The sequence below is a fragment of the Theropithecus gelada genome, chromosome 15, assembly GCF_003255815.1.
Source record: "Theropithecus gelada isolate Dixy chromosome 15, Tgel_1.0, whole genome shotgun sequence".
NCBI classification, from domain to species: Eukaryota; Metazoa; Chordata; class Mammalia; order Primates; family Cercopithecidae; genus Theropithecus; species Theropithecus gelada.
This window is the reverse complement of record NC_037683.1, coordinates 7,536,080-7,563,668: the sequence shown is the minus strand read 5'-3', so window position 1 is coordinate 7,563,668 and position 27,589 is coordinate 7,536,080. Positions and strand designations below refer to the sequence as shown.

General features: G+C 55.2%; 1 protein-coding gene across 1 annotated transcript; it reads left to right on the top strand.

Annotated features, from left to right (window-relative positions):
• Positions 1 to 1,593: 1,593 nt before the first annotated feature.
• Positions 1,594 to 24,292, top strand: PLPP7 (phospholipid phosphatase 7 (inactive)). The gene is made up of 3 exons (XM_025360737.1): positions 1,594 to 2,947; positions 22,638 to 23,658; positions 23,980 to 24,292. The coding sequence occupies exons 1-2, from the start codon at positions 2,497 to 2,499 to the stop codon at positions 23,000 to 23,002; spliced, it is 816 nt and encodes a 271-aa protein (XP_025216522.1). The 5' UTR covers positions 1,594 to 2,496; the 3' UTR covers positions 23,003 to 23,658; positions 23,980 to 24,292.
• The last annotated feature ends 3,297 nt before the right edge of the window (positions 24,293 to 27,589 follow it).

Here is a 27,589-nt window from a genome sequence, read left to right as displayed (position 1 = left end):
TGGCTCTCAGAACCTGCCAGCAGCTCCGGCCAGACGAAATGCTGACACAACCTCTGGCTATTAATAACCCCTGTCTGAGCCGGGCTCCTGTGCCCCTCCTGAGGCCACCCAGGGAGAGTGGGGTGAGTGCTTGGTGGAGAGATGAGCAGATCAGGTCCCTGTGGTCCAGGAATCTGAGTCCAGTGGCCCTCGTGCCACGTCCCATAGGGACCACTTAGGAGCCAGACCCCTTCTCTTTTCAGCTTCCTGGCTGGAGGCCTTCACCCCCTCAGCCTCAGCTTCCCCGTCTGTAAATGGGGATATCACAGCTGCATCACAGGACTGTCATTAGACGTTGTCGGTAAGCTGAACACATAGGGAGCTCAGCACACAGAGAACTTGTACACGCTCAATATCCGTGCCTGGCGTACACACTTCCACGTGCGCCTGTTTCCAGCTGTCTGGAGTCCGGGATGAAGCAGTGCGTGTCATCATTGCTGCACCCAAGATGGCAGGACGTCCTGCGGCCATGACATCCCTCTATGGCCGCACAGTCCGGGTGGAGCACGCTGGAAAGGAAGAGGGGGGAATGAGGCAGGTCTAGCCTGCTCTAGCCCAGCTGGACCCAGCCAGGGCGTCTGCAGGGAACCCCAGACTGAGGGCTCCTGGCCTCTGGCCTCTTCCCTGCCAGGGATGGGGAGGAGGCCAGACCACAGGGTTGGGCCCTTCTGAAGAGGGCACTCAAAAGGAAGAGAGGGCTGTGCCTCGTTTGTCAAATGAAATCAATTCCTAACCCACAGGGCTGAAATCGATTCCTAAGCCACTCTGCGGCAGGGACCCAGCTCAGCATTTCACAAACACGGTCTCACCCAGACTCACGAGAGCCCTAGGAGGTGAACACTGTCATTCTCATGCGACAGGTGGAAACACCAAGGCCCAGGGAGGCCAAGTGACTTGCTCAAGGTCTCCCAGCTGGTTGATGGCGGGGCAGAGCCCCATCTGTCTGACTCAGAGCCTGGGTGCCTGTTCCCCGTGGCCAGGGAACCCCCAGTCCCTCCCAGGGCAGCTTCCTGTTCTTGGGAGGCTCTAGGTGGGCCTGAGGCACCATGGGCGGGCTCCATGGTTGGAAGAGAAGTTGCAGCCTCCTGCCTTCATCTGGGCTGAGCAGACAGGCGCTGGCACCCAGAATCAGGAGACAGAGGAGCTCGCTTCTGACTCTTCTGGTCAGCTGAAACTGGCAGCTTCCCCCATCGAGCCCAGGCCCAGTCAGCCCTAAAAGGGCTGTAGAGACTTTGGATTCCCACAGGTGGCCCAGGTGGGAGCAGGGATCCCTACCTCACATTCCGAATCCTCAATTGTGCCCTCTGGGTCTGCGTTCTGGGTTTGCAGCCTCTCGACCCTTGGGCCCCATGCAGCCACACGGGCCTCCTGGGGCCTCCTGCAAGGCGAGCTCTCCCTGAATGGGGCTCCCCCCTTTTTCTTCCTTCCTGGGGGGAGCCGTCCATGACTCCCAGACCAGACCCAGAGCTCCCAGAGCCCCGCTTCTAGGATCCTGCCACACATTTGCACACTGGTGACCACTTACACGTGTCCTTCTTTCCATCCCCGCTGAACTGTGAGCTTTTTGCAGTGTGCCCAGCACTGACACAGCGCCAGGCGCTCGGTAACTATTTACAGGTTGCCTGAAGCTGCTGTCACACTCCTGTCCTTTACAAAGTCCCAGGTAGAGCAAGCAACCTCCAAGAGGCGATCCGTTACCAGCTGACTCATTACCCCTCCCTCTGATGGAAATCAGAGCTCACGGATTGTCATTTGATTGGACTGTGATGCGCTGAAGCTGAATTCAAGACTGATTTAAAAAAAGACCTGCCAGCTTAATGAATGCTGTCACAGAGGGAGGAGCTGGACCTGACCCCAGGGACCCAGGATGATGCTGTCAATGACGTCGTTCACTCTATCTGGTGCCCAAAGAGGCCTCGGCCCGAGCAACACCGTCCAGTTTACAGAACCAGGTCCAAGCTGCCAGGCCGCTGGGGCAGGCAGGCCTGGCTTGCAGGGGTCTGGACGGCTCAGAGGGAAGCTGGTAAAAACAAGGTAAGCCCAGGTCCCACCTCTGCCCTGTCAGAGGCCAAGGCCACTGCAGAGTCGAGAGCAGCCGGAGGACTACATTTCCCAGAGTCCCCCAAGCCCAGGGATGAGCCATTGGCCGATTTAAATAGCCCAGGCCCGAGGCAGCCAGGCCGCAGCTGTGGACTCCTCACCTCCCGGAGGCTCCGCTGGTGCAGGCCCGGCATTGGAGGGCTCGGTTGGCTGCCCGGCTGGCACTGACGTCCCCTTGGAGCCGGGTGGCAGCGGAGATAAACAACCATGTGCAATTCTCCACCCTATATTTAACAGCTGCGGCGGAGAAGGCAGGGAGGCAGCCACGGTGGCGGCTCTGGGGGCAGCTCTTGTCTTCGGGGAGAAGGCCCTTGGAGCCGGGCTGGCGTCGGCCTTTTCGGGGTGAGCGAGGTCACCATGCCAGCTTCCCAGAGCCGGGCCCGCGCCAGGGACCGCAACAACGTCCTCAACCGGGCTGAGTTCCTGTCCCTGAACCAGCCCCCCAAGGGGGGCCCGGAGCCCCGCAGCTCCGGCAGAAAGGCCTCCGGCCCCTCGGCACAGCCCCCACCTGCTGGTGACGGGGCCCGAGAGCGACGCCAGTCACAGCAGCTGCCAGAGGAGGACTGCATGCAGCTGAACCCCTCCTTCAAGGGCATCGCCTTCAACTCCCTGCTGGCCATCGATATCTGTATGTCCAAGCGGCTGGGGGTGTGTGCCGGCCGGGCGGCGTCCTGGGCCAGTGCTCGCTCCATGGTCAAGCTCATCGGCATCACGGGCCACGGCATCCCCTGGATCGGAGGCACCATTCTCTGCCTGGTGAAGAGCAGCACACTGGCCGGACAGGAGGTGCTCATGAATCTGCTCCTGGGTGAGTGTGCCTGCCACCCGTCACTCGCTGTCAGGCCCCTCGGGAGGGAGACCGGCCTGCCCAGCCCCACCCTGGCCAGGACCTGCACAGCCCTCAGAAACCGGCTGGGATGGTCTAATGAGGTTAGGCAGGAAGGGTGCCCCAGAAACGGGCAGGCTCCAGTGTGGGGAGCGAGAGCCAGGGATGCATAGACGAGGCTCCCCAGCCACGTGCCAAATGAAGGCAGAGGCCAGTGCGGCCCTGTGAGGAGGGCCTGCTGGGCAGAAGGCACCGCTCCCAGAGGCGGCTTGAGGGGAGGCTGGGCCAGAGGCGGTGGCCTCAAGGGAGATGGTCAGGGCTCTGGTGGGCGTCCTGGAATGGGGTGTCACTGTTTGACTCCTGCCCCACGGCTGGGGTCCTTGCTCCTTGACAGCTCCCAGCTAGGCAGTGCCCGTGAGCTGCCCATGAGCACCTCCCGCCTCGGTTCGGGAACCCGGCAAGCTGCCCAGGCTTCTCCCGCAGGGTCTGGGGATCCAGGGGGTCCAGCTGGTACTGCCACCCACTCACAGCCCCCTGGAGTTCTTCCCTGCTCCTTCCCAGGGGGAGTCACTGGAGAAGCGGTCGGGGGACCAGTTGTTGGTTTCCAAAGTCTTTGCCACCAGCGTCTTGCAGATTAGCACCGCCCTGTGCCAGGTGCCACATGGGACCCATGTGGGGGCAAGCCATTCCCTCCACCCAGAGGTGACACCCAGCCCCCGTCCAGGCCACCCTTCGGGCACCGCCAGGTCCCCAAGGTGCCCCGGGAACCTCTACTTCCATCCTCCATGCCAGGCCCACATCGATTTCCTTGTCTTTCCCAGTGTGGCCATCATTTGGGGGACATGTGAGGTGGAGGTCTCGGGAGAGGTAAACGTTAACAAGTGGTCTCGGTTCCAAAAGGGCGTTGGGTTGGACCACAGAGAACACAGGTTCCAGAGGAAGTCACAATAAAAACGTATCTCCTCACTCTAGTCTCAGTCTGGAGGCTCCATGCCCTGTGGGTGGGACTCAGGGAGGCAGAAACCATCGGATACTTCATGCAGGAGATGGCTGGGTCTGCCACCTTCGAGGTATTCTTGTTCCTTTTGTTTTTTTAGACAGAGTCTCGTGCTGTTTCCCAGGCTGTAAGGCTGAAGTGCAGTGGCGTGATCTCAGCTCACTACAACCTCCGCCTCCCAGGTTTAAGCAATTCTCCTACCTCAGCCTCCCAAGTAGATGGGATTACAGGTGCCCACCACCACACCCAGCTAATTGTTGTATTTTTAGTAGAGATGGGGTTTCACCATGTTGACCAGGCTGGTCTCAAACTCCCGACCTCAGGTGATCCATCCGCCTTGGCCCCCCAAAGTGCTGGGATGACAGGCATGAGCCACCGCGCCTGGCCAGTTTTCTTGTTCTTATTACTAAATTGTTTACATTACAATAACTTATGATTTACTCCTGAATAAACAGTCTCACGAGCTTGGTGCCATTATCATGCCCATTTTACGTATTAGGAAACTGAGGTTCCTATAAATAAAGCAACCTGGCGCAGCCTCGGGGCTTGAGATTTGCACCGGCTCCGGCTGACACACAGACCAGGTGCCGTGCCACGGGCATGGGAGGGAGGGACAGAGCAAAGTGGCCGAGGCACTAGGCCAGGCGCTTCCAGGGGCAGAATCTGCTCTCATTATCAACAGTTTCACACGGGACCACGTGGCTTAAGAAGACTGTTGGGAGTTAGAGAGGTAGGTTGCCTGCTGTCAGAGATGGGGTGGGAAGGCATACGCCCGAGTCTGTCTCTCAACCCTGCTCCCTTGACCCCATCTCCTCCTTGCCATCTTCCTTCCCCATTTGACGAGGGAGGTGATGAAGTTGTCATTGGTTGAGCGCTTACCACATTCCAGGGCTTTGCATAAACCATATCATTACTTCGGCTCTTCACCGTAACCCATGGAGCTTGGTGCTGTTATTATTTCCCGTTTAAAGAGGGGGAAACTGAGGCATGGAGTGACGATGGTTCCAAGATCGGGCAGCTAGTCAGTGATGGAGCCAGGAGCAGAACTGGGAGCAACTCTAGCTTTGCTTTGCATTTTCAGAGGAGAGGGAGAGGGAACCAGCTCAGACTGTGTGAAGTTTCCAGCGGGGGGAGGATCAGAGAAGAAAGGAGGTGCATCTCAACTTACCCACAGTCAGTGGATTCTCTAGTAAGGGGGTGAGCTCCCCCAGGTAGGAGGTATGCAAGCAAGCTGCCTCTCATCACCAAGTAAAATAGCTCTGCTTTGATTTGGTTTTTTTACAGGAATGTTTGCTTTTAAGAACATTTCCCCTGCCCCCAAACATTGAAAAATTTGCAACTTACTTGTTAAGATAAGGCTTCAGGCTCATTCCAGCAGCCAGCTGCTATGGGCACAAAGGTGTATGCCCCACAGGATAAAGAGGAAGATTTGAGATGCCTTCCTCCTTGAACAGAAGTGATAGACATTTTTTTTTTTTTTTTTTTTTTTGAGACGGAGTCTCGCTCTGTCGCCCAGGCTGGAGTGCAGTGGCCGGATCTCAGCTCACTGCAAGCTCTGCCTCCCGGGTTCACGCCATTCTCCTGCCTCAGCCTCCCGAGTAGCTGGGACTACAGGCGTCCGCCACCTCGCCCGGCTAAGTTTTTGTATTTTTAGTAGAGACGAGGTTTCACCGTGTTAGCCAGGATGGTCTCGATCTCCTGACCTCGTGATCCGCCCGTCTCGGCCTCCCAAAGTGCTGGGATTACAGGCTTGAGCCACCGCGCCCGGCCGATAGACATTTTTAAGAACTTTAAAAACATCATTTAGTGAGCTTTGTTATGTACCAAAGACAATGGCATGAACGGCCTGTATTTTATTTTATTTATTTATTTATTTATTTAATTTATTTTTATTTATTTATTTATTTATTTATTTTGAGACAGAGTCTCGCTTAGTCGCCCAGGCTGGAGTGCAGTGGCGCGATCTCGGCTCACTGCAAGCTCCGCCTCCCGGGTCCACGCCATTCTCCTGCCTCAGCCTCCCGAGTAGTTGGGACTACAGGCGCCCGCCGCCTCGCCCGGCTAATTTTTTGCATTTTTAGTAGAGACGGGGTTTCACCGTGTTAGCCAGGATGGTCTCGATCTCCTGACCTCGTGATCCGCCCGCCTCGGCCTCCCAAAGTGCTGGGATTACAGGGGTGAGCCACTGCACCCGGCCATTTATTTATTTTTTTCGAGACGGAGTCTTGCTCTGTCGCCCAGGCTGGAGTGCGGTGGCGCATTCTCGGCTTACTGCCAGCTCCGCCTCCCGGGTTTATGCCATTCTCCTGCCTCAGCCTCCCGAGTAGCTGGGACTACAGGCGCCGCCACAACGCCCGGCTAGTTTTTTGTATTTTTTTAGTAGAGATGGGGTTTCACCGTGTTAGCCAGGATGGTCTGGATCTCCTGACCTCGTGATCCACCCGTCTTGGCCTCCCAAAGTGCTGGGATTACAGGCTTGAGCCACTGCACCCGGCCGGCCTGTATTTTATGATGTAAAAAAAGCTGTTGATGACCTTTCAAGGTAAACATTAATGTGCCCATTTTACAGATGAGTAAACTGAGGCTCAGAAAGCTCAAGCAACTTGCCCACCACACAGCTATAAGTGGTAGGTTCAGGAAGTAAATCCAAGGCCCTGTGACTGCAAACCCCCCCGCTCCTTGCTGCTCACCATGGGGCTGTAGATCGGTCATATCACCCATGTTCACTGCACTCCTGGAGCGTGTGTGCTTTGAGGAGGGGAATGGTCTGGGAGGAGGATGACTGACTTCTATCCAGGTATTGAGATCATGGGGACATAGGGCCTGGCACAAGGCGGGCACTCAGCACAGGCCCAGAGCAGGCCGGATGGGTCTGGGGACCCCAAGGTCCTTCCGTGGGGATGCCAGCTCAGCCCTCGGCTTGGTGGGAGTAAACAGCAGCAAACGGCCAAGGCACGCTCTAATCCCGCTGCTCTGGTCTGACCTGCCAGGAGGGACGGTCCCAAGGTCCCCTGTCCCAGGAAAGCAGACCACCCACTGAGTGCGGGCTGCGGGTTCCATCTGTCCTTTTGTCTTTGGAGGGCACCCTTCAACCCTGGAGCACAGGCTCTGGGGTCAGACTGGCTTTTGTCCAGGTCTCTGCTCTGACCGTTACTTGCTGTATGCATCTGCTCAAGTCAGTTCCTGTCTCTGAGTCTCAGTTTCCCTATCTGGGGACTGAGGGGACTGTGGCAGGGATCTGAAGGGAGCTGGTAAAACATTTGGCATGGTGGGTGCCATGCCACACATGTCCCACCGATGGCTGACATCACTGCAGTACTGAAGGGGGAGGGAGCCCTGCCTAACCCTGCCCATGCTCTGGCCCCATGGCACTGAGCCAACTCCTGGGGCAGTCTCTGGGCTGGGAGCAAGACCTCCGAGCTTGTGGTTGGGATCTGGGTTCCACTTGGCTCTGAAGAGGCAGACTTGGGAGCTTGGGAAATGGGAGCTGCAGCTACAAGGCCTAGGGAGGGTCCTGCTGGGCCCGGGGAAGTTCTCCGCACGCTCCTGCATGGTAGTCAGTCCCATGCCCTCCCTGCTTGCCCCTCCCCTAGTGCACACTGTCAAGACTCCAGAAAGCTCAGAGCCAGAAGGGGTCTTAGCAGCAGGCAAAAGCTTGGACTCCAGAGGCAGCAGGAGCTGGGTGCAAATCCCAGCCCTGCTGTGGGAACTCAGGCAAGTGACGTTGCCTCTCTGAGCCTCAGTTTCTTCATCTGTCAAATGGGTTGTTGGGAAATCTCCCTGATGAATCTCACGTAAAGTGCTTGGCACTTACTGATGTTGGTTAACGCTTAAGTAGCAATGATTATCATCATCATTATCACCTTCATCATTGTCAGAAGTCCAGGACCAGCCTCCTGCCAGGTACCTTCCAAGCTCTAGATGCCTTGAGACCACCCTGTCCCCTTCCTTCTCCCTCCCACGCAGCACCCAGCTTGATGATCCGAAGGGAGCCAGGTGACAGGTGACAGGTGACCAGGCCCATCCTGGTTCACTAAACCCATCCTTGTTTCCTCATGGGCCTGTCCTGCGGTGGGAAATGCCTACAGTCTTGTTCCCTGATCTGTGTCCTTTATGAAAGTATCTTTTTGTTTGTTTTTGAGACAGGGTCTCTCTCTCTGTTACCCAGGCTGGAGTGCAGTGGCAAGATCTTGGCTCACTGCAACCTCTGCCTCCTGGGTTCAAGCCATTCTCCAACATGGTTTCGCCATGTTGGCCAGGCTGGTCTCGAACTCCTGACCTCAGGTGATCCACCCACCTTGGCCTCCCAAAGTGCTGGGATTACAGGCGTGAGGTGATCCACCCACCTCGGCCTCACAAAGTGCTGAGATTACAGGCTTGAGCCACTACGCTGGCCTATAAAAGTATGTTTTTCTTCTTTTTTTTTTTTTCTTTGAGACCAGAGTCTCGCTCTGTCCCCAGGCTGGAGTACAGTGGTGCGATCTCGGCTCACTGGCATGAACCTGGGAGGCAGAGCTTGCAGTGAGCCTAGATCGTGCCACTGCACTGCAGCCTGAGTGACAGAGTGAGACTCTGTCTCAAAAAAAAGTATCTTTACTGAGATTTTCCTGAATATGAAAACTACTTTTTTTTTTTTTCTTTTTGAGACGAAGTCTCGCTCTGTCACCCAGGCTGGAGTGCAGTGCTGTGATCTCGGCTCACGGCAACCTCTTCCTCCCTGGTTCAAGTGATTCTCCTGCCTCAGCCTCCCGAGTAGCTGGGATTACAGGTGTCCACCACAACACCTGGCTAATTTTTGTATTTCTAGTAGACATGGGGTTTCACCATGTTGGCCAGGCTGGTCTTGAACTACTGACCTCATGATCCGCCTGCATCTGCTTCCCAAAGTACTGGGATTACAGGAGTGATCCACTACTCCTGGCCATGAAAACTACATTTTTATGTCTTTTTTTTTATTGTGATAAGCTATCCATCACATAAAATTGATCATTATAATCATTTTAAGTACACAGTTCAGTGGCACTGAGTCCATTCACACTGTTCTGCAGCCATCACCACCATCCATCTCCGAACTCTTTCCATCTTTCATTTTAAAAAACAGAAGCTCTGTCCCCATTAAGCACTGACTCCCCACTCCCCCTCCCCCAGCCCCTGGCAACCTCCATTCTACACTGCATCTCTGTGGATTCGACTGTTCTAGGGACCTCACGTAAGTGGAATCGTACCGTATTTGTCTTTTGTGACTGGCTGATTTCATTTAGCATGATATCCTCGAGGTCCATCCATGCTGTAGCGGGCACCAGCATTTGCTTCCTGTCTAAGGCTGAATAGTGCTCAGTTACAGGATGGACCACACCTCGTGTATCCATTTGTCCACCCATGGACGCTTCCGTTGCTTCCACCTTTTAGCTGCTCTGAGTAACACTGCCGTGCGCACAGATGTATATGCATCTTCTTGAACCCCTGCGTTCAGTTCTTTTGGTTGTATACTCAGAAGCGGGCCTCTGGATCACAGGGTAATTTTATGTCGACTTGTGTGAGGACCTGTCCTACTGTTGCCCATAGCGGCTGCGTGATTTTACATTCCCCCAAGGGCTCCGAGATGTCCACACCTTCGCCAACACTCATTATCTGGTTTTTCAATCAGAGCCTTTCTAATGGGTGTGAAGTGGTATCTTTTGTGGTTTTGGGTGTTTTTTTGTTGTTGTTGTTGTTGTTGTTTTGAGACGGAGTCTCGCTCTGTCGCCCAGGCTGGAGCGCAGTGGCCGGCTCTCAGCTCACTGCAAGCTCCGCCTCCCGGGTCCACGCCATTCTCCTGCCTTAGCCTCCCGAGTAGCTGGGACTACAGGCACCCGCCACCTCGCCCGGCTAATTTTTTTGTATTTTTTTTAGTAGAGACGGGGTTTCACCGTGTTAGCCAGGATGATCTCGATCTCCTGACCTCGTGATCCGCCCATCTCGGCCTCCCAACGTGCTGGGATTACAGGCTTGAGCCACCGCGCCCGGCCGGTTTTGGGTATTTTTTGTTTGTTTTTGTTTTTTGTTTTATTTTGGGGGTTTTTGTCTGTTTGTTTTTTGAGACAGAGTCTCGCTCTGTCACCAGGCTGGAGTGCAGTGGTGCGATCTCAGTTCACCGCTACCTCCGCCTCCCAGGTTCAAGCGATTCTCCTGCTTCTGCCTCCCAAGTAGCTGGGACTACTGGTGCCTGCCACCATGCCTGTCTAATTTTTCGTAGAGATGAGCTTTCACCATGTTGGCCAGGCTGGTCTCAAACTCTTGACCTCAAGTGATCCTCCTGCCTTGGCCTTCCAAAGTGCTGGGATTACAGGCATGAGCCACTGCACCCGGCCCTTTTTGTGGTCTTGCTTTGCATTTCCCTAACCATCAGTGATGTTGGGCGCCTTTTCATTGTACATTCTTTTTTTTTTTTTTTTTTTTGAGACGGAGTCTTACTCTGTTGCCCAGGCTGGAGTGCAGTGTTACCATCTCGTCTCACTGCAACCTCTGCCTCCTGAGTTCAAGCGATTCTCCTGCCTCAGCCTCCTGTGTAGCTGGAATTACAGGGGTGCACCACCATGCCCAGCTAATTTTTTGTATTTTTAGTAGAGATGAGGTTTCACCATTGTTGGTCAGGCTGGTCTCAAACTCCTGACCTCAGATGATCCGCCCACTTTGGCCTCCCAAAGTGCTGGGATTACAGGCATGAGCCATGGTGCCCGGCCTACACATTCTTATAGTAAGAAAAAAATGCAATCATTACAAGGCTAGATCAAGAAGAAAGTGAGCCTCTCCCTGAAATCCTGTCCCAGGAAGAGCCTCTGCCGCAGCTTGGGTCAGGTGTCCCTGGATTTTTCCCCGTGCATATGCTAACGCGTAATGTGTTTCTCAGGTTGTGTTTTGCCTGGTTTGGGCTCACTCTCACAGCTGTGGCCCTCCCGCCTGGAATCCTGGTCTGGACCCCCCATGTCCCTCGCGCCAAGCATTAGGGGTTCAGATGCTCCAGATAATCTGTTCTGGCAGCTCCCCCATCCCCTGCCCTCTGGCTGTTGCTCTCAGGGACAATCGAGGTGACAGCCTCTGCACGAGGCTTGTCTAGCCTGTTCCTAACTGAGGGATATCTAAGCTGATCCCAAATCTTCACTTAGATACTCTTCTGTGGGAGACCGCACACACTACCTCCTCAGAAGTAGAGGGGTCCCCTCCCCAGCCTCCTTTCTCAGCATCTCAGTGGGGCTCAGTACAACAGTCCCTCAGGGAGGCCTTTGGCCACCCTCAGGCCAGGTCAACCCTTAATACACTGCCCTGGCAGCTGTCCACACAGCGGGTGCAAGAGAAATGCAATGGTTTGTGGTGCCAGTAGGCAGGGTCTGGCTCAGCATTGCCCACCAGCACAGCTAGTGTTTTTCCTAAGACAGAGTCTCGCTCTGTCACCCAGGCTGGAGTGCAGTGGCACAACCTCAGCTCACTGCAACCTCTGCCTCCCAGGTTCAAGTGATTCTCCCGCCTCAGCCTCCTGAGTAGCTGGGATTACAGGCGCCCACCAACACTCCTGGCTAATTTTTGTATTTTTTAGTAGAGACGGGGTTTCAGCATGTTGGCCAGGCTGGTCTCGAACTCCTGAGCTCAAGCTATCATCCCGCCACCGCCTCCCAAAGTGCTGGGATTACAGGTGTGAGCCACGGCGCCTGGCCTGTAAAAATAACTTTTTAAAAATGTGCACAAATAATACGTGCTTGTGGCAAGAAAGATTTTAAAGTGCAGAATTACAAAAAGACGGTAAAAATCACCCCTAAACCTCCTACCCAGCAAGAAGCATTGTTAGCATTTAGAGCAGTGCCTTCTAGATTTTTCTGTCTGCATATAAGCACATTTGTTTACATACATATCTTATTTTATGAAGATGGCATCCTACTGGAAATCCTATTTTATAAGCGGCCTTTTCCACTTAACATACCCCACGGCTCTCTGATATAGCGGGCCTATAAATACATATGGGCCTTATCATCTACCGCGGCCACAGCGTGCTCTGGTGTCTAGATTAGGCCACGGTTTGTCCCGTCTGTCTCTTGAAGGGCGCTGGGTTGTTTCACGTTTTCGGTGTTATAAACAATGCTGCAGTGAACATCCCGGGCCATGAATCATGGCCCACATCCCTAACGATTTCCCAAGGAGATACTCCTGCAAAGGGAAGAGCTGAGTCCAAGGGAGACACGTGGAGGAGACTTCTGATTCCGAAGCCAAATGCCCTTCAGGAAGTTCAGAACGATTTACACACCCCTTGGGCAGCATATGGCTGGCGCCCAGCTTTCCAGAAGCCAGAATGGGGGATGAGAAGCAGGATCGACTTCCCAGCCCAGGAGCACCGGGACCCCTCCTCCCAACCCAGCCAGAGAGAGACGTCTGCCCACAAACCCAGCCTTTCACAGCCTGCAGGGCATCCCGGAAGCCCCGTCTTTGCCCCTTGCTTTAGAACAGCTGAGCCCACAGCCTCCACCTCCCACCCCTACCCCACTAGCCCCAACTCCCCAGAGACCCTGCCCTGCTCTAAGCTGGTCCCACAGAATGCGTCCTCAGGGGGAAAGCAGCCCAACGCCACAAAGGGCCACACTAGGTCACCCCAGCTGCCGCTCTTCCCCCCGTGCACATAGCTGCCAGCAGACAAGTGACGTTCTGATTTTCAGAGGCCTCAGGAGGAGATGATTCCAAATCTTCCAGCATGGCAGCAGCTCTTTTCCAAGAAAACCCTGGCTCCTGCCTGGTTTCTGGGAGCCTCCGGCTCTCTGGTTCCCTGGCCACCACCAGCCCCGAGGGACCTGGGCTAGGGGAGAAGGGTGGGCCTTGAGGTGGGTTCTTGTTGCCCTCTGAGGGCCAGGAAGCCTCTAGGACAGCAGGGCCTCAGGGACAGCTGTGCTTCCTGCACGGGAGCGTCAGACATTCAGGCCCCAACCCTGTGAAAAGAGCTGAGAGTGGAGCTGGTTGGAATGGAAGAGTGTGAGGGGTGGTGGGGCCAAGCCCTGGTGTCCTCTGACGGGGTCCCGGGGGTGCATTTACCCAGTGGCTGCTGCACACAAGCATCAGAGCACGCCCCTTGTCATCCCAGTGTATCCATGGCAGGGAGCTCTGAGGGATAGACACAGCGAGGTTATGCTGTCCACAAGTGGCCTACCTTGAAGCTGGTCTCGTTCTGGAGCCTGAGTGCGCAGCCACCACCCTGGGTGATCCCAGTGAGTGGAGGCCAGTGGAGGCTAAGGGGCCTCCCTGAGACGTTTCACATAGCAGGTCCCGGGCAGTGCAGCTCCCACCAGTTCCCCAGCTCTTGCCCCTGAGCCTCCTGCTGGGCGGACCTTTCCCCCTACAGGGGTCTCCTTGCCCTCCTTGAGTCAAGAAGGGAATGTAGGTCGGTCAACTGGACAGGGCCATGTGGGCAAAATCAGCCTTGAGTGATGGCGCCATTTGCTTCTATTTCTGGGCACCAGATGATGCGCTGACAGTGTCAGAATCGCAGTCACACGGAGGCCTGGCCGCGCGGGAGGAGGGAGAGAGGCCCTGCAGGGGCAGCAGGAGAGGGCAGAGTGGGGTGGGAGGCCACGGCTCTGTTGGAGAGTCGCCCTGTGGTCTGAGGGTGGCAGGCCACTGCCTCTTCCATTCACAACCCTCCTGGCCAGATGGCTGCAGCATGGTGAGGGCAAAAAGCCACACACCCCATCACACCTGTGATAGAGTAACACTCTGTGTCACTATGTGCTTACTGCCCACCGTCCTGCTTGGCCATAGGGGACCCTGCCAGCCTAGTTCACAGTGCCAGGCCTGACACACGCCTGAAATACCCAAGAACCAGTGGTGCCCAAAAGCAGGTGGAAAAATGAGTGAACCAGGCACAGGCTGGGTGGGTCAACCCGCTGGACAGCCAGGCTGGCCCCTATTGTCCCCGCAGGGCCCAGGGCAGAAAAGGGGCAGAGCCTCCCTCTCATTATGGCCTGAAGAGAGGGAACCAGCCCAAAATAGCCACAGCTTCCCAAAGGCCCAGCTGTGGGGCGTCTTAGTCCATTTTATGCTGCTGTAACAGAACACCACGCACTGATTTATAAAGAATAGAAGTGTATTTGGCTCATGGTTCTGGAGGCTGGGAAGTCCAAGGTTGAGGGGCCACATCTGGTGAGGGCCTCCTTGCTCCCTGTGTCTTCTGCATCTCCTGCAAGGGAGTGCATGCCTGGGAGGGCAGGAGGTGACCACACTCACCCTTTCGTCAGGAACCACCCCCGATACCTGCATTCATCCATTCATGAGGGGAGAGCCCCCATGGCCTATCGCTATTTTATTTTATTTTATTTTATTATTTTTTGAGACAGAGTTTCACTCTTGTTGCCCAGGCTGGAGTATAATGACGCTATCTCAGCTCACCACAACCTCCGCCTCCTGGGTTCAAGCAATTCTCTTGCCTCAGCCTCCTGAGTAGCTGGAATTACCGGCATGTGCTACCACGCCCGGCTAATTTTGTACTTCCAGTAGAGACAGGGTTTCACCATGTTGGCCAGGCTGGTGGTCTCAAACTCCTGACCTCAGGTGATCCACACGCCTTGGCCTCCCAAAGTGCTAGGATTACAGGCGTGAGCCACCGCAGCCGGCCTGATCACCTCTCGAAACTGTTGCATTGGGGATTCAGTTTCCAACACACGAACTTCATGGAACTCGTTCAAGCCATAGATGGAGTTTCCAGATCATGAGACGTGGGCACCCACAGAGGCCTCCCTGGCAGCCAGGGGAGCTCCAGATGACCCCCACAACACACCAGCTTCAGCCACGTCTGTTTCATACACCGAGTCTGTATGCTTTCATTGGTAAAAACAATATTTTGCTGCTAGAAATTTGAAAGGAGCCAGGGACAGTTGCTCACACCTGTAATCTCAGCACTTTTGGAGGCTGAGGCAGGAGGATCACTGGAGCTCAGGAGTTCAAGACCAGCTTGGGCAACAAACTGAGACACTGTCTCTACAAAAAATAATCAAAAAATTAGCCAGTTGTGGCCTGTGCCTGTGGTCCCAGCTACATGGGAGACTGAGGCAGGAGGATCATTTGAGCCCAAAAGTTCAAGGCTGCAGTGAACCATGTTTGCACCATGGCACTCCAGCCTGGGCAACAGAGGGAGACACTGTCTCAAAAAAAAAAAAAAGGAAGGTTTGGGTCTAGCTTAGTTTTTGGCCTATGGATCCTGACAGCCTATGCAGAGAGCTGGGGCATGTGGGGAGGTTGAGGCAGCCAGCTCTCCTTGCCTTTGGCCACCCTATCGGAGTGAGGTACTGGGCCCAGTGAACCCCCCAGGTGACTTAGTAAAGTCACCCTTTCCACCTCCCTTTTTCCTTGACCACAGCAGCTGTCCATGGGGGCCTCTGTGCTCAAAAGGCAGATTTTATTTTATTTTACTTTATTTTATTGTATTATTTTATTTTATTTTATTTTATTTAGAGACAGAGTCCCACTCTGTCACCCAGGTTGGAGTGCAGTGGTGCCATCTCAGCTCACTGCAACCCCCATCTCCCAGATTCAAGCGATTGTCCTGCCTCAGCCTCCCGAGTAGCTGGGACTACAGGTGCCTGCCATCACGTCCGGCTAGTTTTTGTATTTTTAGTAGAGATGGGTTTTCTCCCATGTTGGCCAGTCTGGTCTCGAACTCCTGACCTCCGGAGATCCACCCGCCTCGGCCTCCCAAAGTGCTGGGATTACAGGTGTGAGCCACTGTGCTGGCCTCGAAAGGCAGATTTTGAACCCATCAGCTGCCGAGCCCTGGTTTTCAACCTAAAGGCCTGGTTGCCAGTAGGACACATGGCCCATGTCTTCCAGTGGTTGGTGCCGTATTTCAGCCTGCCATGGAGCCCAGTCCCGGTCTACATTAACCACCTCCTACCCCAGATTCTGGCAGCTCTTTGGGCACCCAGACCCTGGCTGGCCACCAGTCACCAGCCGCCACCACCAGGGAGGCCCTGGCCTTGCCTGGCCTGGCCTCTCTTACTTGCCTTGAGGTGGTGGAAGTCTTGGAACCTGGGCCAGACAATTTTGACCTGGTGGGACCTTAGGAGAAAAAGCCTTCGCCGATGCTCATGCATGGTGCCCCAGCCTCCAGGACCAGAGCCTCTCACGGCTTCCCAGGCCAAGCAGGACCAGGACTTGTGGGCAGTGTAATGGCAGCAGCATGCTGTCAATCACCACACTTCCCCTAGTTCATTGGCTTATTTCCTCCTGGGACCACCCTTGCTATGGGTGAGTAGACTAAGGCTCTGAGAGGGGAAGGAACTTGTTCTTTTTTTTTTTTTTTTTTTGAGACAGAGTCTCGCCCTGTCGCCCAGGCTGGAGTGCAGTGGCGCAATCTTGGCTCACTGCAACCTCTGCCTCCTGGGTTCAAGTGATTCTCCTGCCTCAGCCTCCCAAGTAGCTGGGACTACAGGCACCCGCCACCATGCCCAGCTACATTTTTTGTATTTTTAGTGGAGATGGGGTTTCACCGTGTTGGCCAGCCTGGTCTTGAACTCCTGACCTCAGGCAATCCGTCCACCTCGGCTTCCCCAAGTGCTGGGATTACAGGCGTCAGCCACTGCACCCGGCCAGAATTTGTTCTTAATTAGCAGGGTCAACCCCCAGGCCAGAAGCACCAGGACCCCTCCTCACAGCCCCAGTCAGCAAGACTTGAACCCCACCTGTGACTCCAGAACCTTCAGATTTAACCCCCTCCCCATGAACTGCCTCCTGTCCCCAGGTGGAGAGGGCCTGTCGCCAGCCCATTTTTGGGGAAGCAGCGGGGCTTGCAGATAAGAAGGGCTCCCTGGGCTGGAGAGGACCAGCTGGCCCCCCTGAGCTGGCTTCCTCAGCTGCTCCATGGGGCGGCGGCATGCCAAGGTCAGCACAGCCACCTCCATCCAGCTCCCACCTGCCCTGGGGACCTGGCATTCCCCAGTCCCTCTCTCCTGCTGGAACTGTGACCTCCCACAGGCTTCAGATGGCACCAAATCCCGGCATGGCCAGCACACGAGCTGGCCAGCCACACGCCTCCTGGGAAGACCTAGCCCATGGGGACAGCTGCTGTGAAATTGGCAGGCAAGGGTAGAGCAAGGTTTTCTCCAGGCTTTCAGGCCCCACCCTCCTCGGGCCAGGCAGCTCCTCTGTGCACCTGTTCAGCCCCCTCCTGTGCTGGCCAGGCACTTCCAGGGTGCGAGGCTCCCAGCCAGCCCTGTGGCTAATGAGAGGGGCCAGGAGAGGCCACAGTGCAAACCCCAAACAGAGAGACGAGACTACAAGCAGCAACCCTGAAGTGGGTAGGAAAAGGGGAAGCCCTGAAGTTCTAGTCCTCCGGGGAGGACTGTGTGATATGGAACAGTCTAACTGCCTGGCACGGACGGTTAGGTGCGCCACAGTGCCTCACCCCTGCAGCATGGGGATCGGGGGTATGTGATGGGGCAAGACTTTCAAAAGCAGGCAGCAGAACAACATATGTAAACCATGTTACAAGCTTTATTAAATCCGTGCTCCAAAGGCCAGGTGCGGTGGCTCACGCCTGTAATCCCAGCACTTTGGGAGGCTGAGGTGGGTGAATCACCTGAGGTTGGGAGTTCGAGACCAGCCTGACCAACATGGAGAAACTCTGTCTCTACTAAAAATAGAAAAACTAGCCGGGCGTGGTGGCACACACTTGTAATCCCAGCTACTCGGGAGGCTGAGGCAGGAGAATCACTTGAACCCGCGAGACAGAGGTTGCAGTGAGCTGAGATCACGCCATTGCACCCCAGCCTGGGCAACAAGAGTGAAACTCAGTCTTAAAACAAACAAACAAACAAAACTATGCTCTATAGATGGATGGAAGGGTCTGGAACAATGGCTACCACTGAGGGGCAGGATTACAGGTGATTTCAACTTTAACTTTTGTTTTCTGTGTTGTAAATGTTCTGCAGTGAACAGCATCTGCTGCGTCTTTTTGTTTTAGATGTTTGTTTCCATTTTTGCCAAGAGCTGACCATTCTGATAAACACTGAAAAGTTTTCTAGGGAAGCTCCCTGCATCCAGCTGCACTGAACTGTCGCCGAGTCATGACCCCCACCTTTATCCAACCCTCCTGGTGGGCCAGGCGCTTGGGGGGACCAACTCAATCGTTTGCTGGGACCTCCCTGCTTTAGCACCATATGTCTTGCGTCCTAGGAAACCCCTCTGTCCCGGCGAAACCTGTCACCCTGTAGTCAGCCTGCAGGCACGGTGCCGGGCCCCCTCTGGGAGGTGGGTGTCCATGAGCTTCGTCTCACAGGTGAGGAAAGTTAGGTGGTTTCCCTGAGGTCACGCAGCTGGGAGGCTCCGGGGCTGGAACTCACAGCCGGGTCTCTGGCTGTGACGCCTGTGAGCTTTGCCACCACGCTACACTGCGGGTGTTGTCTTCACTGTCCCTGAAGCAGGGCTTGCAGGGGCTGTGACCTCACTGGTGTCGCCAAGGTCACCTGAGGTGGGGAAGCACAGGGGGCAGGGGCACAGGCTCCCTGCTGACTCTGCATCTGCCCTGGGAGTGCTCTCTGGCCTGCCGATGCCACCCCCACCCCCAGGTCAGAGGGTGTGACCTCCAAGGATCTTTCCTTTTTTTTTTTTTGAGACGGAGTCTTGCTCTGTCACCCAGGCTGGAGTGCAGTGGTCGGATCTCAGCTCACTGCAAGCTCCGCCTCCCAGGTTTACGCCATTCTCCTGCCTCGGCCTCCGGAGTAGCTGGGACTACAGGCGTCCGCCACCTCGCCCGGCTATTGTTTTGTATTTTCTAGTAGAGACGGGGTTTCACCGTGTTAGCCAGGGTGGTCTCGATCTCCTGACCTTGTGATCCACCCGTCTCGGCCTCCCAAAGTGCTGGGATTACAGGCTTGAGCCACCGCGCCTGGCCACCAAAGGCCTTTCTAATGGTGGGGAGGGTTGACCCAGAACCCCCACATTGGTTGTATGGGTGCCACTCAGATCAGCTGGGTGAAACTGGAGTTCTGGCATGGTGCCTTCCTCTCATGGCACAGAAAGGCAGAGCAACTTCCCAAGGCCACACAGCAGGGTGGTGGCAGAGGCATGATGGAGATCCAGGTCTCCCCTGTGTTTTCAAAATTGGGAAAGAAAGGCCAGGCTCAGTGGCTCACGCCTGTAATCCCAGCACTTTTTGGGAGGCAGAGGTGGGCAGATCCCTTGAGGTCAGGAGTTCGAGACCAGCCTGGCCAACACGACGAAACCCCATCTCTATTAAAAATACAAAAATTAGCCTGCCGTGATGGCAGGTACCTGTTGTCCCCGGCTACTCGGGAGGCTGAGGCAGGAGAATCGCTTGAACCCAGGAGGTGGAGGTTGCAGTGAGCCAAGATCACGCTGCAGTACTCCAGCCTGGGTGATAGAGTGAGACTCTGCCTCAAAAAAATAAAGAAAAAGAAAAGGAAGAAAAGAGCCCACCTTGCTGATTATAAGCCTCAGGCCAGTAACTCAACTAAGTTTGGAGACGTGGCTCTGTTTCTAGCCCCGGGGGAAAAAAACCTCTGAACAAACAGGCACGGGCCCTGCCTCCATGAAGTGATAACTTCATGCCACAGACGGCGAACCCTCACCTCCCAACAGATGCCTCAGTGACTGCGGGGAGGGGGGAAAGCCATGAAACAGGCCAGATGCTGAGACTGAACCCTTCAGGGCCTGAGCTGTCTGGAAGGCAGAGGCAGGTCCCTGAGGTGGTGGGTTGGGAAAGAGTGGGACATTCCAGAAAGCAAGAGCATCAGGTCTGAGTGCCCTGAGCTCCAAAGGTTCATGTTGTCCTCTGTAAAGTGGGGATGGCACAGTGCAGGTGCTGGGGAAAACAGTGGGGTTCCTCAAAGAGTCACACACAGAGTTACTGTCATTGCCACCCAGCGACTCCACTCCTAGGGATCTACCGAAAGAACTGAAAACAGGCAGTCGGCGAACACTTGCACACACCTGCATAGCGGCGTGAGTCACAGCAGCCAAAAGGCGCAAACAACTCGATAGCCATCAACAGATGAATGGATAAACAAATTGTGTCCGGGCACAGTGGCTCACACCTGGAATCCCAGCACTTTGGGAGGCTGAGGTAGGAAGATAGCTTGAAGCCAGGAATTTGAGACCATCTTGGGCAGCAAAGTGGGATGCCCATCTGTAAAAAAAAAATATATTTTAAATTAGCTGGGCATGGTGGCACAGTTGTAGTTCTGGTGACTCAGGAGGCTGAGACGGGAGGAGCTCTTGAGGCCAGGAATTGAAAGTTACAGTGAGTTATGATTGCACCACTACACTCCAGCCTGGGCAACAGAAAGAGGCTCGCTCGCTCTCTCTCTCTTTTTTTTTTTTTTGAGACGGAGTCTCGCTCTGTCGCCCAGGCTGGAGTGCAGTGGCGCAATCTCGGCTCACCACAACGTCCGCCTCCCAGATTCACGCCATTCTCCTGCCTCAGCCTCCCGAGTAGCTGGGACTACAGGCTCCCGCCACACGCCCAGCTAATTTTTTGTATTTTTAGTAGAGACAGGGTTTCTCACCGTGTTAGCCAGGATGGTCTCCATCTCCTGACCTCGTGATCCACCCAACTTGGCCTCCCAAAGTGTCTCTCTCTTTTTTCTAAGACAGGGTCTCACTCAGTCACCTTAGCCTCCCAGGTAGCTGGGATGAGAGGCGTGCACCACCACACTCAGCTAATTTTTGTATTTTTTTTTTGGTAGAGATGGGGTTTTGCCATGTTGCCCGTGCTGGTCTCAAACTCCTGGGCTTAAGCAATCCTCCTACCTCAGCCTCCTGAGTAGCTGGAACTACAGGTGTGCGCCATCACACATGTCTAATTTTTGTATTTTTTGTACAGACAGGGTTTTGCCGTGTTGCCCAAGCTAGTCTCAGACTCCTGAGCTCGAGTGATAGGTTCACCTCAGCCTCCCAAAGTGCTGGGATTACAAGTGTGAGCCACCGTGCCCAGCCAGAGACATCCATCTTAAAAAAAAAAATAAGAGGCCGGGCACGGTGGCTCACGCCTGTAATCCCAGCACTTTGGGAGGCCAAGGCAGGTGGATCACCTGAGGTCACGAGTTCGAGAGCAGCCTGGCCAACACGGCAAAACCCTGTCCCTACAAAAAACACAAAAATTAGCCAGGCAAGGCAGCGCCCACCTGTAATCCCAGCTACTCAGGAGGCTGATGCACGAAAATCGCGTGAACCGGGAGGTAGAGGTTGCAGTGAGCTGAGTTCACGCCACTGCACTCTAGCCTGGGCAACAGAACGAGACTCCATCTCAAAAAAGAAAGAAAGAAAGAAAGAAGGAAAGAAGGAAGGAAGGAAAAAAGAAAGAGGAGAGGAACAAATACTGGTCCATTCATAAATGGAATATTATTTGGCCATGAAAAGGAATGAAGTGCTGACACATGCTGCCACATGGGTGGACGCTGGAAACGTTACGCTAAGGAAAGGAAGGCAGACACAAAAGGTCACATACTGTCTAATTCCATTTACATGAAGTGTCTAGAGGAGGCAAATCCACCGAGACAGAAAGCAGATTGGTGGTTTCCAGGGGCTGGAGAGAAGGGGATGGGGAGTGGCTGCTTTGTGGGTACAGGGCGTTCTTTTAGGATGATGAAATGTCTTGAAATTAGAGAGAGGAGGTGGCTGCCGACACTGGGATGTGTTAAATGCCACTGAACCGTGTACTCTAAAATGGTTCGCTGTACGTGATGTAAATTCTGCTTCAACTTTTGAAAAATGGGAATGGGGCTGGACACAGTGGGTCACGCCTGTAATGGGTGAACATTTTGGGAGGCTGAGGCGGGCGGGTTGCCTGAGGCCAGGAGTTGGAGACCAGCCTGGCCGACATGGAGAAACCCCATCTCTACCAAAAATACAAAAACTTAGCCAAGCATGGTAGTGTGCGCCTGTAATCCCAGCTACTCGGGAGGCTGCAGTATGAGAATTGCTTGAACCCAGGAGGTGGAGGTTGCAGTGAGCCAAGATCGGGTCACTGTAGTCCAGCCTGGGCAATAGAGCAAGACCCTGTATCAAAAAAAAAAAGAAAAAGAGGCCAGGCGCATTGGCTCATACCTGTAATCCCAGCACATTGGGAGGCCGAGGAGGGTGGATCACCTGAGGTCCGGGGTTTGAGACTAGTCTGTCCAACATGGCAAAACCCCATCTCTACTGAAAGTACAAAAATTAGCTGGATGTGGTGGCGGGTGCCTGTAATCCCAGCTACTCAGGAGGCCGAGGCAGGAGAATCGTTTGAATCTGGGAGGCGGAGGTTCCAGTGAGCCCAGATCACGCCTCTGCACTCCAGCCTGGGTGACAAAGTGAGACTCTGTCTCAAAAAAAAAAAAAAAAAAAAGAAAAGAATAAAGAAAAAAACCAAAGAAATAAAAGGCATATTACATCAGGGCATGAGAAAAACAAGGTGAGGGGAGAGAGCGTGGCGGGGGCTTTTATAAACAGCGTGGTCAGGGAAAGCTTCTCTGCTAAAGGGAGTAGCTACGGGAAGGCAGGGCGGGCCAGGCAGAGGAGACAGCAAGGGCAATGGCCTGAGGCGAGACCGTGCCTGGAGGTCAGCGTGGCTGAGTGACTGGAATGAGGGGCAGGGAGGGGAGATGAGGTGGGGGAATGTGGCGGGCTGGTGGCCCTGATGGCCCGGGGGCCTCTGTCTGCCCCCAACAGCCCTGCTCCTGGACGTCGTGACAGTGGCTGGCGTGCAGAAGCTCATCAAGCGGCGTGGCCCATACGAGACAAGCCCCAGCCTTCTGGACTACCTCACCATGGACGTCTACGCCTTCCCGGCCGGGCACGCCAGCCGCGCCGCCATGGTGTCCAAGTTCTTCCTCAGCCACCTGGTGCTGGCGGTGCCCCTGCGTGTGCTGCTGGTGCTCTGGGCCCTCTGCGTGGGCCTGTCCCGCGTGATGATTGGCCGCCACCACGTCACGGACGTCCTCTCCGGCTTCGTCATCGGCTACCTCCAGTTCCGCCTGGTGGAGCTGGTCTGGATGCCCTCCAGCACCTGCCAGATGCTCATCTCCGCCTGGTGAAGCGCCCGCCGACCCATGCAAGGCTCTGGGGGCAGGGCTGGCCCTAGAGAAGGGGTAGGGGGTGGCAAGGTGGCAGGCACAGGTTGAACAGAGCCACCAGGAGTTGGAGCGGCCACCCCCACCCCGTCTTCCCCTCCTGGTTGGAGGCCAGCGAACCCAGGCCGCCCCTCCCAGTGACAAGCGTGTTTGGCAGTGCCAGGCCTCTTGCCCCTTTGCTTGGACTCCAAGTCTCCTCTCTAGGCGGCCCGGACCCACCCGTGGGGACAGCCCTATTTAGCTTCTGCTCTGGGTACAGCAAAAACCAGGATGGTGGGAGGGGCCGAGTCTCATCTTTTCATCGTCATGACTGTTGAGTTCTTGGCTGTGCTCATCATGCCACAGCACGACGCCTGCCAGAGTGCCCCCAACCTACTGCCTGATGCAGGTGCCATTGCCATGAACGGTCATCGACAGCTTAGGGCAGCACTTTCCAACGGGTGCCCCGTGGGACACCAGCCTGCGAGATGCTTTGTGGGGAAAAGGGTTTTGTGGTTCAATAACTTTGGGAAGTGCTGCACCCTCTGTCCCCAAGTTGGACATTCACAAAGGCCGTTATTGCCGTCAAGGCTCTGACGAGTCCTGCAGAAAAGCTTCTTGCTAAACCTTCTTTAACCCATGTTTTCTTTTTTTTTTTTTTTTTTTTGAGACGGAGTCTCGCTCTGTCGCCCAGGCTGGAGTGCAGTGGCCGGATCTCAGCTCACTGCAAGCTCCGCCTCCCGGGTTCATGCCATTCTCCTGCCTCAGCCTCCCAAGTAGCTGGGACTACAGGCGCCCGCCACATCGCCCGGCTAGTTTTTTGTATTTTTTTTTTTAGTAGAGACGGGGTTTCACCGTGTTAGCCAGGATGGTCTCGATCTCCTGACCTCGTGATCCGCCCGTCTCGGCCTCCCAAAGTGCTGGGATTACAGGCTTGAGCCACCGCGCCCGGCCTAACCCATGTTTTCTAAACTTATTTGACCACAGAACCCTTTTCTTGGGGAACAGCTATTAACACCCAAGGAACCACTGGTTCCTCAATTGCATTTTGGGAGCTGCTGTCAGAGAGCTAAGGGGCCTGGGGTGTGAGCTGACTCTCCGCTGGGGAGGCCAGTTGCACCACCACAGCCCAAGGGAAGCGCTGGCCACCGCCCGTGGGCATCGATGAGGCTTTGGCCCCCAGGGGCCGGACTCCGTGTGACCTAATAGGTCGTTTCCAAGTCACCTGTTATGGATGTGCATTTCATGTGACAATACAGATGACATGTAAATGGCCCTCTCCGGTGTGGCTTTTTCCTTGTGCAATTCAATTGCTCCGGAAGCAATCGCCTTATTAACATGGAATGGGCGGAAGGGTGGGGTAATTCTTCGGCCCTAGACAGTGCCGTGATGCCAGGGATCGGGGGCTCTGGGCACAGCTGGCCTCCTTCTGGACTTTGCCAGGTTGGCCAGTCCCTTCACCCTGGGGTGGCCGCCTGGTGCTCCCTCAGTCCCCAGGTCCTGTGCTGGCTGCTACCTGGGGCCTGGGCAGGGACTGTTTGAGCAGCCCTCACTGTGATACTGATGGATCAGAGACCCTCTCTCACTTCAGCCTCAGGCCTTCCCAAAGCCCCCCGCCCTGACACCTGGCTAACCTGATCCTCGTCCCCCAGGAAGTGGGCAAGTGACCAGTCGAACACAGCCAAGCCTACGAGAGCTGCCACGAGGGATGTGCAGGGCAGTGAGGGTTCAGAGAAAAGGCCCTGGAGCCCAGCCTTGGGGCGTCAGTGCATGGGTCCCAGAAAGGGAAATCTGAGCCCAGATGGAGGGAATGGGTGGAGGGAGCCAGGAAAGAGGGGAAGAATGTTCTAGGCAGAGGGAGGAAAGGGGTGAGGGCCAGGAGGCAAGAGCTCTCGGGTCCTATCACAGGTCGGCAGGAGGCCTGGGGACACCCTGAGCTCCCCTAACCTCACTTTGAGTGTGAGCGCTCGTCTGCGGCTCTCAGCAGCCCTCTGATGTGAGGTGATCAACATGCCTTTTCCATAGATGGGAAAATTGAGGCCCTGAGACTGGCCCAAGGTTGCCCAGCCAGGAGGCAGCACAGTAGGGTGGCAGCCAGTCTGCCTGGCGGTGGCCGGCCAGCCTCAGTGTTCCTTGGCTCTCAGCCGCATCCCGCCACTCTCTGCCTCTGTTCCCACAAGGCCTTCTCCCTGTGTTGTGTCTGTCTTCCTGTCACTGTCTATGGTCCCCTTCCTATAAGAATAACAGTCATACTGGCTTATGGTCCATCCTACTCTAGTATAACTTCATCTTAACCCACACCTTTTTTTTTTTTTTTTTTTTTTTTTTTTTTTTTTGAGATGGAGTTTCGCTCTTGTTGCCCAGGCTGGAGTGCAGTGACGTGATCTTAGTTCACTGCAACCTCCACCTCCTGGGTTCAAGGGATTCTCCTGCCTCAGCCTCCCAAGTAGCTGGGATTACAGGCATGCGCCACCGTGCCCGGCTAATTTTTTTGTATTTTTAGTAGAGATGGGGTTTCATCATGTTGGCCAGGCTGGTCTCACTCTCCTGACCTCAGGTGATCCTCTCACCTCAGCCTCCTAAAGTGCTGGGATTAGAGGAGTGAGCCACTGTGCCCAGCCCCACATCTTAGTCACACCTACGAAGACCCTATTTCCAAAGAAGATCACAGCCGTAGACACTGGGAATTAGAGCTTCAGCATCTCTTTCTGGGAGGACCAATTCAGTACGTAACCCACAGGACACTTTTGGGGAGAAATACATCTTCCCCTCGTAGCTGGCCTCACCGGGACAGGGCAGGGATACAGCTGCACTGCCATCCGAGGGTAGGGCTGCCACAAAGGGGCCAGCCTGTCAACGACAACAGGCAGTTAGGTGTCCCAGGTCCAGCCTGCAGGTCTACAGGCCCTGCCCCCATGCTGCAGAGATTCCACATCCTTGACAGTGGTGGTCTGTTCAGGGCCAATGCCCCTGCAGACATGATCCAAGACCCTGCCCGCCCTCGCAAGGCCCTGCTTTTCTGTCTGAAGCCTCCTGCACGTCCAGGCCTACTGAGGGGTGCAGGGAATCTGCACCTGGTCTTTGCTCTGAGGGGAGCTCAGGAGCACTGGGTCCAGCCGGGTCACCACAAAGCAAACCTCCAGTATCTAATCTTGGCCAGGTGTAGTGGCTCACACCTGTAATCACAGCACTTTGGAAAGCCAAGGTGGGCAGATCACTTGAGGTCAGGAGTTCGAGACCAGCCTGGCCAACATGATGAAGCCCCGTCTCTATTAAAATTACAAATAATTAGCCAGGCATGGTGGTGCACGCCTGTAGTCCCAGCTACTCGGGAGGCTGAGGCAGGAGAATCACTTGAACCCAAGAGGCAGAGGTTGCAGTGAGCTGAGATTGCACCACCGCACTCCAGCCTGGGTGACAGAGCGAGACTCTGTCTCGGGAAAAACAAAGAAATAAACAACAACAAAAAAACCCCAGCATCCACTCCTGAACCCTGGCGGGTTAAAGTAGCTTCTGCCCATTCCCACGGTGCTCATGGTGGTGCCTTTCCAAGGTGCTGAGCAGAAGGGTAAGGGTGTCTTCTTTCTCCCTTTGCCCCCGCTCTCTGGAATCTGTCATCCACCGCAGGTGTGGGCTGGGGACAGCTTCTGCCGTCCAGAGCCCGTATCCCCAGCAGGGACATAGATCCCCAGGGTTTCTGGCTCTGCAGGAGGTGGCTGGGTGGTCTCTGGAGTCCTTAGGATCAGGAGGAGTTTCTGAAGGGTGGAGGGCTCTGGGCAAGCCCTCTAAAGCTTGCAGGGGCCAGTGGAGCCCCAAGAGCGCCTGGCACATCGTGAAGGGGAGAGCCTCCTGGAAGGCAGTCAGCGTGCTGCCTGGGAACCATATCCTGTGTGATGGCAGCGGCAGCCGGTGCTGGCTCAGGACAATGAGCGGTGCTGATGTCCCGTCCCAGAGCGTTGGTGTCGTTGTCTGTCACACGGGGATGACAGAGGCCCCGGGGGGTTGATGTGTGACTCGGGGTGCCCTCCACCTGCGAACCTGACACATCACCGGTCATGCTCAGTGTTGGTCGCAGGGCTCGTGGTGTTGTTGTCCCTGGTGGCAAGGAAGGAACTGGGACACGCTGTGCTGACATGGCCGTTAGCACAAGGCAGACCCGGGCTCTGACTCTTCCAAGACTTTCCCTGGACTTCATCACTCTCAGACACCGACATGTCTCCAAAACCATCACTCTGCAGCCCCTTTCCATGAAGACCCAAGGGCCGTGGGAAGAGCTGCCACCCTCAGGTCCCGGATGACCCCTCTGGGGGCACCTGCAAGAGCAGAGCCTGAGAGGACAGGGAGGAGGCCGTGACTTCTTCAGGACTTGCCACCCTGCCTTGTTGCTGGACAGAGCCTGGGTGGGGAGATCGACGCGGCTGTGCATTGGTTGACAGCTTCCAGTTCTCACCATGGAACAAGAGAGATGGTGTGTACCTGCTCCCGCATGGGGAATGCACTTTGCTGAGTAAAGCCAATAACTGCTCCTTTTTTTTTTTTTTTTTTTTTTTAAGAGTTGAGGTCTCTTGGCCA

Bases quoted from the DNA above. Each gene is read 5' to 3' on its own strand.
- PLPP7 (XM_025360737.1), top strand. From the start codon at position 2,497: ATGCCAGCTTCCCAGAGCCGGGCCCGCGCCAGGGACCGCAACAACGTC. The intron at 2,948-22,637 runs GTGAGTGTGCCT...TGCCCCCAACAG, and splicing joins GCTCATGAATCTGCTCCTGG to CCCTGCTCCTGGACGTCGTG.